General features: G+C 45.4%; 1 protein-coding gene across 1 annotated transcript; it reads right to left on the bottom strand.

Moving 5' to 3' along the window:
- Window positions 1–2,536: 2,536 nt before the first annotated feature.
- On the bottom strand, window positions 2,537–4,158 carry LOC106656472 (homeobox protein orthopedia). Its single transcript, XM_023462118.1, has 5 exons — window positions 3,913–4,158; window positions 3,631–3,765; window positions 3,121–3,539; window positions 2,638–3,054; window positions 2,537–2,567 (listed from the first exon to the last, which is right to left on the bottom strand). Exons 1-5 carry the CDS (start codon window positions 3,988–3,990, stop codon window positions 2,537–2,539), a joined length of 1,080 nt encoding a protein of 359 aa, XP_023317886.1. The 5' UTR covers window positions 3,991–4,158.
- Between the last annotated feature and the right edge of the window lie 8,144 nt (window positions 4,159–12,302).

The following is a 12,302-nucleotide window of genomic DNA, read 5'->3' as shown; positions in this document are numbered from 1 at the left end:
CAGCGATTCAGCTTATTATTACATGTGTGCGTGTGTGTACTGTGTGTGTGTGTGAGTTCTGCTTTCTGTGCTGGTGGCGGCGTTTACATTATACCGCGTCATGAGCGCGCGACGATCCAAGCACAAGCCATGTCTGTATATATTATATACGCTTGATACCGATAGATAGAGAGAGAGAGAGATGCCGCGCACACGCGTCGCTATATATACCACTCGCGATACTAATAACCGGGCTGCACGCGTCCAATATGGAAATTGGCCAATCCATCTTTTGATACACGCACTTGATCGACGCGAGCCCGCACTCGTGCGCCTCTTTTCATATTATAGATTTTAAAGGCCAAACGAATCGGCCGAGCTCGTGTCTTCATATTTTCACGTTCGAACTTTTAATCCGAGTTTGGATTTTTTATTTAATATAATAATGGCCGCGGTAAAAAATTGATCGCGTCGGCCCCCCAGTTGCAACATTTGTAACGAAACAAAGTGCTCCGTGCAGCGGACTAAATATTTTACAGGCCTCGAGATAATGCATTTATCGGCGCTTGTCGTTTCCATATAGGCGAGCGATAGTGGTATATTGTACGCGTCGTCGAAAGCCCGTTGCCTCTTTTCTTTCCTTCGTTTATACTTACACTTTTTATTATTTACACAGCTATACAATATATATATATGTTTGAGCGTGAACTCGTTGACGGCTTTTTATTATATATATTATATGTGTGTGCGGGCTTCGTATCTGTCATTAAATCATTATATTCCGCTTGGCGTGTTGTTTTTTTCCTCCGTTTGTTTCTCCAGTGTAACTTTCATTTTTGCTGTTTGAATACCGCTTAATAAAGTTTTGTATAGGGGTATTGCGAATTGCGAAAGACACGTCGAATAATTGGATCGAAGTAATTGAGCAAACGACCAAAAGTGCATTGTTTATATATATTATATAGGTCCCGACAGCGACGCGGAGCTCTCGTTGTGGCAGCGCGAGGGAAATTCAACGCCCGGAAAGAGATAACGCGTCTTGTCGCGAATAACGCATAAAAGAAAGAGAGACGACGGTCTCCGCAGCATCGACCTATATTTTTTTGTCTTGCCTCGACTCCGTAACGCGGTAAATAATACAAATGCCCGCGCGTCGAGCGCACGTGCGCGCGTCGAGTAGAGAGGTAATTTGCGGTCGCGGCACACGACGCTCCGCTCGCAAAAATGGTAATGCCGATATATAAAGTCATAATCGACGCGCATCCTCGTGGCGAATTTATAATTGAGAAAAGAAGAAGAAGAGACGCGATTTTTTTTTCGCCTCCGCCGCGGTGCAGATGCGTCCAATTAGATGAAAAAAAAATTGAACGCAGATTTGTCGAATGTATAAAATATATAGCGTACGTGTCCAATATGTAAACGCGCGAGATATGCGGAAGATGACGATGACGGCATGGCTCGACGATGCTGCACATTAGCATTGCATACATGGACAATCGGATTGCGCCTCGGTACGTACGCGCGCGTTGCCGTTTTATCGATTATCGCGCGCGCGAGCGCGATCGTCGCATTTATCATCCGCTATATGCCATACGATCGCGCGCGCGAGAGGAAATTATGCAAGTTACATGCGAGAGATTAAAAATTCGTTCTTTTTTTTTTTTTTTTTTTTTTTTTTTTTGTTACGTATCAATTTTATTGATCAATCTCGAATCTTTGGCTTCGCTGCGCCTAATCTCATTATTCTCCTCTCTTCCTTTTTGGTTTTAATCATACAACATAATTATAATATATATATATTTGTATAATCGCGAATTACAATCGACGAGAGACGTTATACAGATTAGAGAATATATAATTCATCCAACGTTATAGTGCATTTACGCACACGCATGCGCGATTTCGTTCTTTATATTGCTTAATCCACTACTTTTTTATGCGCACCGACTGCGACGCAGCGTAGCGGAGCGGCGGCACGCGATAAATAATTAAATTTATACAGTTTACATAATGTATTCACACGATGCATTGGATAAAAAAATTTTAAAATTAATTCACTTTGGCACATTATTGAACGAACGAAGAACATTGTTACATTACACATAGCGACGCACGCGATGTATTATAATAATATATGTAATGCGATTGTTAGCACACGTAAGACATGAGGGGGGATTATTTACATAGATCAAATGCGTCACGGTCTCGAAACGATTGCGTCTATCACGCTTTCTTCTAATATCAATATTTATGTAATTTATAGGATGATTTACCTTATGTGTTACGAGTGAATGTACCGGCAGGGGAATTTATACAACGGGTCGATTTTTGCAGACTCAAGCTTTATGGCTAATGCAGAAAAATTATCTATCTAAGAATATCGATTAAAGCTATCCGCGTTTTGACTAGTCTCGTGGGATGAAACAATTGTCCATTTATTCAGTTGTAGATTATTTGAAAACTCGATGCACTGGTAATTATTTTTTCGGCCCGTTGAGAGTGACGTCGAGCGGCTGGTCGTCCATTATCGGAGAACTACGCGAGCCAGCGGGTGGGCTCAGATCTTGAGCCTGCAACTGTTGTTGCAGCTGTTGATGATGATGTTGCTGCTGTTGCTGTTGTTGCTGTTGCTGCTGATGATGATGATGATGATGGAGAAGATGATGATGCTGCTGTTGTTGTTGTTGATGATGGTGGTGGTGGTGATGCTGCAAATGATGGTGAGCGGCCAAATGGTGGAAAAGTTGAGAAGAACCCGGTGGCGGTGGGCCAGCAGCAGCCGACAAAGTCATACCACCGGGTGGCTGAATCATAGGCTGGCGCAATATCGGCTGGGCCGTCTGCGTCTGAGACGACGACGACGACGACGACGTCGTCTTCATCGTGAGGTCGATCTCGGCCTCCTGGGGCGGTCGCAGACGCGGAGAGTCGTCGTTGTGGCGCGAGTCGTCGGGCGACGAGGACGACGAGCACGACGACATGGAACCCGGCGACGAGGACGGCGAGCAGCCGCCGCACTTGTTGTTGAGAACGGATGGCGACTTTTCTCGCGATGCCGTGAGCGTCGCTGCGAATCTATACACAATTATAATTTTTCACACCGTCGGTCGTTTATCGTGATTTTTCCTCTTACAAACTTACCCTTGAATCGACGACGCTGAGGACGACGACGAAGGTGGCAGCGGCGCCGCTGGTGCCTGCAGTAGCCGGTAATCTCTGCTCGGCGAATCCTTGCCGATCGTCGGATTATGGGGCGAGAGAGCGGGCTGCGGGGCTGTCGATCCGCTCGTAGTCGTGCTCGGGGAAGACGTCGTTGGGGCTGCTGCTGCTGCTGCTGCTGCTGAAGTCGGTTGAGTAGTCACCGGTGGCGGTGACGTCGACGAGCAGTCCTCGAGTCTGCCGCTGTCCTGCTGCATACCTCCCGGTGGCTGCTGCGGCGGGGGTCGGAGCAGCAGAGGCGCCGCGCTACCCAAGCCGAGGCAGCGCATCCGCCAGGCGTCCTGGAGCAGTTGCAGTCGCGCCTGCTTGCGCCACTTGGCGCGGCGATTTTGGAACCAGACCTGTTGTGCACGATCGAGTATATACTTTATCCTTTGTACGAAAAAAAAAAAAAAAAAAAGAAAAAGAAAGTGGCAGAGCCGATTCGCCTACCTGCACGCGGGCCTCCGACAGCGAGATCCTCATGGCCACTTCCTCGCGCAGGAACACGTCCGGATAGTGGGTCTTTTGGAACAGCGACTCGAGCTCTTGAAGCTGCTGCGGCGTGAACGTCGTTCGATTCCGTCTCTGTGGTCGTGTGTGCGTGTGTGTGTTTTTTTTGCGCCGCGTAAGGACAAAATTGCGAAGGACGATCGATTATACACAAAATTGAATGTCGGGGATTTCATGCTGGGGTAAATAAATCAAAAATTCAAGAACAAAACGTACACTGACCTGACGACGTCGACCGAACATGTACTCGGTCAGCAGATCGGCTTGCGGCCCCAGCGGCGACAAGTAAGGCCCAGCCATCTCGGCTCGAGGTAATGATTCTACGTACGTCACAATTGGCACAATCGAGACTCGACGCGCACTGACTTATCAAGGATCACTGATACTTAGGCCTAAATCGACAGGCTCTGAATCAGGTCTTCACTTAGTAGTCGTCTCCGTATTTGCTGGCGAGTCGTCGACCTTCGAAAGTCACGAGTCGATGAGCGACTGATGATCCCTGCTCTCGACTCAGGGTTAAACTACTTGATGTACGCACTGTCAGCAGCAGCAGTAGCCAACCCCTACCCTACCCTACTCCAGCAGCAGCAGCAGCAGCAACCCTTGCAGAGGGTGACATGCGCCGTCGAGGACTCGAGCTCGATTGGCTGACTCCAAGCCTCGAAGGGCGGAGCTTCTCGTATCAACCCCTTCTATGTAACTGTGTGATCCGCTCGCGCTGCGTTTTCTCTCTCTCTCTCTCTCTCTCTCTCTTACTCTTTTTTAAATACTCGCCTCTGCACACGACGACAACGATTGTGCGCGCAAACTCGACTTGCGCTGCGGTTTGTCGCTATATTTATATATACATAAGCTGTCTTTTACTTTCGCACGCGAAGTAGTACAGTAGCTCGTAGCGAGCGATGATGCCTCTATATGTAGTCTAACGCGTCGATTCATTTTGCCGAATTCAAGCGCGAGACCTTCGCCACTTATGTGCACTGTAGCGGCTTACGAGCTTGCCTTGTATTGCTTAATCATTTTTTTTTCTTTTTCAATCAATCAAGCATACGTCTGCTTTTTCTGGATACTTTTCCATCTTTGAGCAGTGGTCAGGTGTTCAAATGCTTCTAATTGCGGAAACTATTTTTTCCTTTCAGATTGCTATCATTTTGTAATTGTTCATTCTTTTACATATAAAGAGTATCGATCGTGAAGAATATCCAAGACGAGCTATCGACCGCGCTTGCGACCGATCATCGAGCCGGTGCAAAATCGATCATCCAATCAGGGGTAAGCGGCATCGTCAGCCGGCAAAATTTATAATACATATATAAGCTCGCTTGCGCGAGAAAAAAAGCATATCTCTCTTAACGTTGCAACGGAACGAAGCCTCGAAAAAAAAAGAAAAAACGGGAGAAAAAAATTTCATCAGCGCGCCGAGGGACGATGGTAGGCATTTTTCCATGGAAGAGGCTTGTGTAGCTGCCGCCTTGTGCTCTCAACGGAAAAAAAGGGTAAAGAAAAAAAAAAAGAAGAAAGAAAAAAAGGACTGCTACGACGACGACGACGACGACGACAACAGGGAAGAAGAATAAGAAGAAGAAGAAATTTTCTCGCGCCCGAAAGTCCAAAGCAGCTTGAGCGCATAAGCGAAACAAGAAAAGGGTGCGAGAGGGAGAGAGATTATAAAATCCACTATAGTACTGTGTGACTCTAGTATTAGTGCTAGTATAGAGCATCAAGCAGCGGCATCAGCAGCAAGCACAGAGCCCGAGGCCATGTAATTCATTACTAAAGCAATCTTCTCAGCAGCAGCAGCGGCATAGCACACCCTCCTTCCTCCCTACGTGCCTCCCTCTCTCGCTCTCCCTCTTATAATATAAAGAAAAAAAGCAGCAGTAGCAGTGCGCGGGTGAGAGAGAGAGAGAGAGCGAGTCGTACAGAATAGAGAAGAAGAACTAAAAAAAAAGGTAGGATGGGGGGCATGAGGCTAAAAGGGGGTCGGGGGTGTTAAGGGCGCGCGCGCTTTTGCGACAGAGAGGGTAGAGGGAGGGAGAGAGAGGCGAGTATATATATAGTATATATGAGTCATTTCACGTCAAGTCTCCTAGCGCGGCGCCCGCGCGGCATTATTAATCGAAATTGCTCAATTTGTAACTCGCCAGAAAAGTAGCTAAATGCACCCAGAAAAAATATGTGCCATATGATTTTGATAGGAAATTTTCTCAGCTTTACGATGATGAGGTCAGATTTTCCAAAATTTTCCATTTTCCCCGGAAAAACTTGACATAAATTTTCAAACTCAAATTTCTCAAAAACAGCATTTTTAAGATTTTTTTAAATAGTGCCAATCGAAAGCTGAGGAAATTTCCTATCGATATGCAAGTTTTCAGAGAGTACTTTTGATAATTACTCAATGAAATACAGCGACGAACGTGTAAAAACGTGACATTTCGGCCCGTGCGGCAGCTGTTCCCGCGCGCAGTACCCCGCGCGGCGCAAAATCTCACGTTTTTACACGTTCGTCGCTGTCTTTCATTGAGTAATTATCAAAAGTACTCTCTGAAAACTTTCATATCGATAGGAAATTTCCTCAGCTTTCGATTGGCACTATTTAAAAAAATCTTAAAAATGCCGTTTTTGAGAAATTTGAGTTTGAAAGTTTATGTCAAGTTTTTCCGGGGAAAATGGGAAATTTTGGAAAATCTGATCTCATCATCGTAAAGCTGAGAAAATTTCCTATCAAAATCATATGGCACATATTTTTTCTGGGTGCATTTAGGTACTTTTCTGGCGAGTTACAAATTGAACAATTTCGATTAATAATGCCGCGCGGGCGCCGCGCTAGGAGACTTGACTTGAAATGACTCATATGCATAGACGACACAAAACAGCCTTTACAAAGCGCCGTTTTCATAATTAAAAAGATTGCGCCTATTTTTTTTCTCGACTGTCTGTTTCTCTCTCTCTCTCTCTCTCTCTCTCTCTCTTCTCTCTGGCTTCGTCTGTCTGTGTACACGCGCGCTGCCGACTACCACCACCGACCGACTACTGCTACTGCACAAATACACGTACGCGAGTAGTAATATATATTTTTATAAGATGTAGCCCAGGCCGACGAAAGAGAGAGAGAGAGAGAGAGAGAGAGCGTCGAGCTTGCAAAATCAACGCGCGCACCAGTCACTGGCGTAAATTTTCTCTTCCTTTTCTCTCTTTCCTATTTTTGATGCCGCTGTCTAGATTGAATTTTTTTTTTCGAGAGAGAAAATAAAAATATTCGAGACTCGAGTCCGGCAGGGCCGCGAGTCACGCGGCGATGAGTATCGCGTTCGCAGCCGTGCCGCTGCACCGCTGCCCCGTGCAAGTGCATCATCAGCGAGCATTACGACGAGTGCAGGATGCAAAGCATAAACTTTTTTGCTTATATATACTTTTTTAGCAATACGAAGCGAGTGAAATTATACACGAATCGTAATTAGATCGACGATTCCGAGGCTCTGCGCCCAGAGTCCAATCTGTATACAGAAATGTATCGGTGCCATATTCATAGAATATGTGTATATTGCACGAAAACAGAAGCGCCATTGTTACGAGGCTGAAAAGAGAGATTATAATACGTCAGACAAGATATTACATTGCGTAATACGCGCGTGGGTGCAGGACTGACAACGCAGCTACAGCAGAGAGGCTACGCACAACAACAGCGCGCAGATTTGTATAATACGCCCCCTTTCATTAGTTTAGTCTCTCTTTCTCTCTCAAACGAGCTCCCCGCGAAGGGAGCGCGTATAATATGTATAGCGCCGTGCCACGAGAGCCCCGCCTATTCTCTCTCTCTCTCTCTCTCTCTCTGTACATCCTTCGTTTCTTTCCTCTTCCTCTTTTTTTTTTTTTTTTTATTCTTTTATCATTATTATCCACCTATACGAACGTTTCTCCTGTCCTTTCTTTTCGTCTCGCGGTCCATTATATACACATAGGTCCGCGATACGAGAAAATTTTTTCGTTGAAAAAATTGATATTTTAAAATATTCAAAGTGCCCGTGATCAATTGACACTATTCTTTGTCTATATATTCGTATATTATTTCACGCACATCAAAGACGACGTCAATAATAACCCGTATATATAAGCTATTCGACTGTGCGAGTACGAGGCAAAAAAAAAAAAAAAAAAAAAGAAAAGAAAAGAGATCAGATCGGCATATAGAGCTAATAATGGGCGATACGCGAATATGTGCGCCTCCAGCAGCAGTGCAGCTACTACTGCACACAGTTGATAATTAAGCCGATGTGGTATAGAAGCCTATACATATGTAGGTGATGTAGTAGCGAAGCGCAGAGGTCTTTGTAAAAATCGAGACTTTCCAGTCGAACAAAGAAATCGCATGATTCGCACACACACACACACACACACACACACACACACACACACAAGTTCGCAGTACGACAATAGGGAGGGACTCGAGCTGCAGTAGCACATATATACCTCGCTCGCTCGAGTCGAGTCGAGTCTTCAAAGTGCCGCGCGTATTATCATGCGCCTATCATCTACATGGACGCATTAACGGATATGAAACGGCGCGGAAAAATTTCGTCTCTCTCCCTCTCTCTGCACATAGTATCTCTATCGGAAGCTGTTATGCGATTTTTCTCCTTTTCTCTTTCTCAACTCTTGCTCTCTCTCTCTCTCTCTTTCTCTGCGACGACGATGGTCTCTTTTTTTTCTGTACCGCACTGCACACACGTGTGTGTGTAGTTTTTTGATTCGGAGCTCATTGTTTGCGCGGAAAACTTGTCTTCATCCCGGCTGAGAGAGAGAGAGAGAAAGAGAGAGGATGGATATTGGAGTTTTGGACTCGCAGCGCATAAGCAGTAGAGAGCTAATGATTATAGAAGTGGATTGATCCGCTCCACTATATATATATGCGTGCGTACAAGCGTATGCCTGATACGCGCACAAGCACACGAGTAGCAAAACAATAAGATATATAAAGCGAAAGAGAGTAGAAGCAAAAAAAAGAGTGAAAAATCATCGAAGCTGCATACGAGCTAAGCGCGGAAAAAATCTCTCTGCGTTAGCTACTATAGCTCGATTATTATACGCCTACGTACGCATGTGACTTGTATTCTATATTTATGTACGAGCGGCGAAACAATAGCTTTATATAAAAACGTTTCGATTTCGCTCGTGCGCGGCCTCGTTAATTGACTTTTTTTTCTCGCGTGAGCCACCCCCGGGTTCGCTTACTTGATACACACACACACACACGCGCGCGTATACAGCACGAAATATAAAATATAAGCTTTCGCCGGTGCGTTTTTGTTTGCTATACCGACGTTGTCTTTACTACTGTACGGTGCGTGACGACGAGATTGCGGCTTGCGTTATGCACGCCCCGATGAATGAGATTTTTTCATTTCTCTCCTTTTGTGTATAATACGTATAAGCGGCAGCAGCTCGCCTCGACTTTATAATAGTATGCTATAAAGTACGGACTGAAATGAGTTATATACGAGTAGTAATTCCCAGCCTATGCTGATTGATTGATTGACATTTGCCGAACACGAGAGCACGACGACAATGAGCTTTGGCTGCTGCTGCGTGGGTGTATCGTCGTTGCAGTCGTGTATGTGTGTGTGTGTAACAGCATATATGCATCGCACAGCACTGCACAGCCTACGTAGAGTAATTCAAAATGAATTGAAAAAGACAAAAGTCTCGGCGGGCCATTTCAACATCAACGGCGCAGCGCAGCGTCTCTCTTTCTCTCACTTCTCTTTTTTTCTCTTTTTCTACCTTTTTTTTTTGTAAAAGCCCAACGAGAATCTCATCAGAGAGAGATAGAGAGAGAGAGAGAGCGAGTCTAGCACAGTGTACAGCGCAAAAACAGAGCGAGAGGCCAAATGTTGCAGAAAACAATGCATCGCGTTTCGCGTGTACGTATATATGTGTGTCTGTCCCTCCGACATGTGCAGCAGTACTTTACTCTCTTCGCCCCTTTTTTTTTTACGAGAGAGAGAGAGCTTTAATGAAAATGCAGTTTTTTTTTGCGCCCAGCCGCGCTCGCGAGTCTCGTACCTCGGCTTTTAGCTCGAGCTTGACACAAGCGCATATACGTATACGTGCACAACGAGGCCCCGAGTGCAATTATCATTTTATACTCATCGCATTAGAGGCACAGATGGACAAAAAAAAAAGAAGAAGAAAGAAAGAAAATAGTAAGAGAAGAAGAAACGCACCCGAGGACGTTGTTTTTCTCTCTCTCTCTCTTTCTTGCTCTTCGTTCGTTTCTCTCTTTTATTATTTTCCTTTTTTTTTTTTTTTTTTTTTAAAGTTGTTGGAAGGGTCGTTGATTAAAATAACCTCGTCGGGGTGTGCAGCCGAGTTGAAAAGTCATGCCTTTCTCTCTCTCTCGCTCTGGAGCTGGGCTTGACTTTTGTGTAATATTATATATATATATATGGTATATGCTATACGTACACATCCATCTGGCGACGGCAGAGCGCGCGAGAGAGAGAGATAGTTTGAATTTTCATGAGATTACTTTTCATATAGCAGGAGCGCGAGTTTCGAGAGACAATGGGGCGGCGATGCAAGCTGTGCTGCACTCGTACATGTAGAGCGACTGACACACACGCACACCCACACACGCAGACTCACGTGCGCCGATGTATATATATTATATATTTGCTAACGAAATCGCCCTCCGCGCGAGCTCGAGAGGCAAAATCGAAGAACGTATCTGCAGGTATTAATCATCGCTTAGTTTTAGTGCAATTTCTCAAACTTCTATAGCGACGCGACGCATATGAGTTTTGGCCCTGGCGCACGTACATAATAATAATCATAATGACAACAACAATAACGATTACAATAATAATGAAGAAAACCGTTTCGGTACGTTATTGCAATGATAATTACTGCGCGCGAGAAACGCGCGTCGTTGTCGCTTGTCGTCGCTCGTCTGCGCGCGAAGCGAGATTAAAATTTTCCTCGCGCTGTATCTATGTATTTACAATCTAGGCTGAATCGCGCGTGGTTCCTATATATATACGTGCGCTACTACACGTGTACAGTATGTTATAGTTACAACGCGCGAAGAGAAAAACAATTGATATATATATCTGCGCGCGCGGAGTCGCGTCATTTATATTTATATACATATATGTAAAGGGACGCACAAAAGCTCCGCGCGTCTCGTTTTGTTTTTAATTAGCGAAACGATCGCGACGTACCTATATATACCGTATATGGGAATAATAATTTGTGTCGAGTGGTAGCGAGAAAAAGGCAAGAAGAGGCCCTGTGTGTGTGTGTGTGTCGAGCTCACCTTTTCTCGCTGACGCTGCGCGTCGGTAGTATTATTATAAATAAAAGAACCGGGAGAACGTGAATTTACGCACGGACACCTCTCTTCTTATAGTTTCGAGGCGCGAGACCTCGTTCTCGATGATCGTCGGGTCGCTTATTTCGTGTCTCGCCACGCGGGAGCGCGGCGCATTATAGGCAGCAAAAAAAAAAGCAGCCGACAACGACGGCTATGTGTATATATCTTCTTTAAACAATGATGACGGAGCTCTGTGGTGGCCAGGTGCATTTTTTTCTATTTTTTTCTCATTAGCGTTATGCGAGAAGAGAGAAGATCTATTGTGTTTTTTTCTTCTTTGCGGTGCTACACACGCTTATATATGTAGCTTGTATAGAGCCACAAGTATTGTCGGCAAGTGTTAGAGCGAATAAGTTTCCTCCTCCTCCTCATCCTCCTATACTTCTCCAGCTGTCGATCCTCTTGGAGTGTAAATTTTCGCTTTCCCGACTCTTATGTATGCGGGACGTCCATTTTTTTTGTTTTTTTACCTTTTTTGTTCCCCTCGTACGAAGAGGCGACGAGTCGAGAGAGGCAGCCGAGACTCGACGCACGCCTCGAGTGCCGTATAAAGCCGAAGCAGCTATGTAAAGCGTTGCGAGCCACAAGCTGCGAACTCGACTCGGCCGATCGGCCCTTGCAGCACAGCTCCAAGCAAACGATAAGATGCTCAAAGCTGCACGAGTACGCGACACACAAGTGCATGGCCGTTTTAGACCTCTTTCTCTCTGCTCTCTAACGTCTCCGACGTAGATACAGAGCGATAGAGATCTAGATCGGCTTATATTTCCTGAGTGTAAGTGGCTGCGAGCCTTGCGAGAATTGACGTTGAAAAAAAGCTCGAAGCTCTGCACGAGAAACGACCACGTACGTACGAGCCGAAAAGTAATAACGCGATGATTAGTTGAAAGTTCGCATCTCTATGCAGCTCTCTCTCTCTCTCTGTCTCTCTGCGCGTTTACGTACTTACGCATGGCTGCGCGGGGAGCAGCGATGTACGACCGCAAGTAGCCGCTTTTGATTTAAACTTTGGAGTCGACATTGCGAAAACAGAATGGGATGGCCCGAGAGGTGGACTCGGGCATACGCGAGTTCACTGTGATGCCATGCAGCAGCAAACACACGTATGCATCTGTATATAGCTATAGCTATATAGCGCGTGGCAAAGGTATAGGTATACGTATATATATACACGCTTGGTTGCAAATTTTCCAAAGCTAACGAACGTACGTCGATGTTTCTCTCTATATATGCTACGCTA

The sequence above is a fragment of the Trichogramma pretiosum genome, unplaced genomic scaffold (assembly GCF_000599845.2).
Source record: "Trichogramma pretiosum strain Unisexual culture from Peru unplaced genomic scaffold, Tpre_2.0 scaffold20, whole genome shotgun sequence".
NCBI classification, from domain to species: domain Eukaryota; kingdom Metazoa; phylum Arthropoda; class Insecta; order Hymenoptera; family Trichogrammatidae; genus Trichogramma; species Trichogramma pretiosum.
The sequence above is the reverse complement of the archived record's forward strand: the minus strand, read 5'-3'. Positions and strand labels throughout refer to the sequence as shown.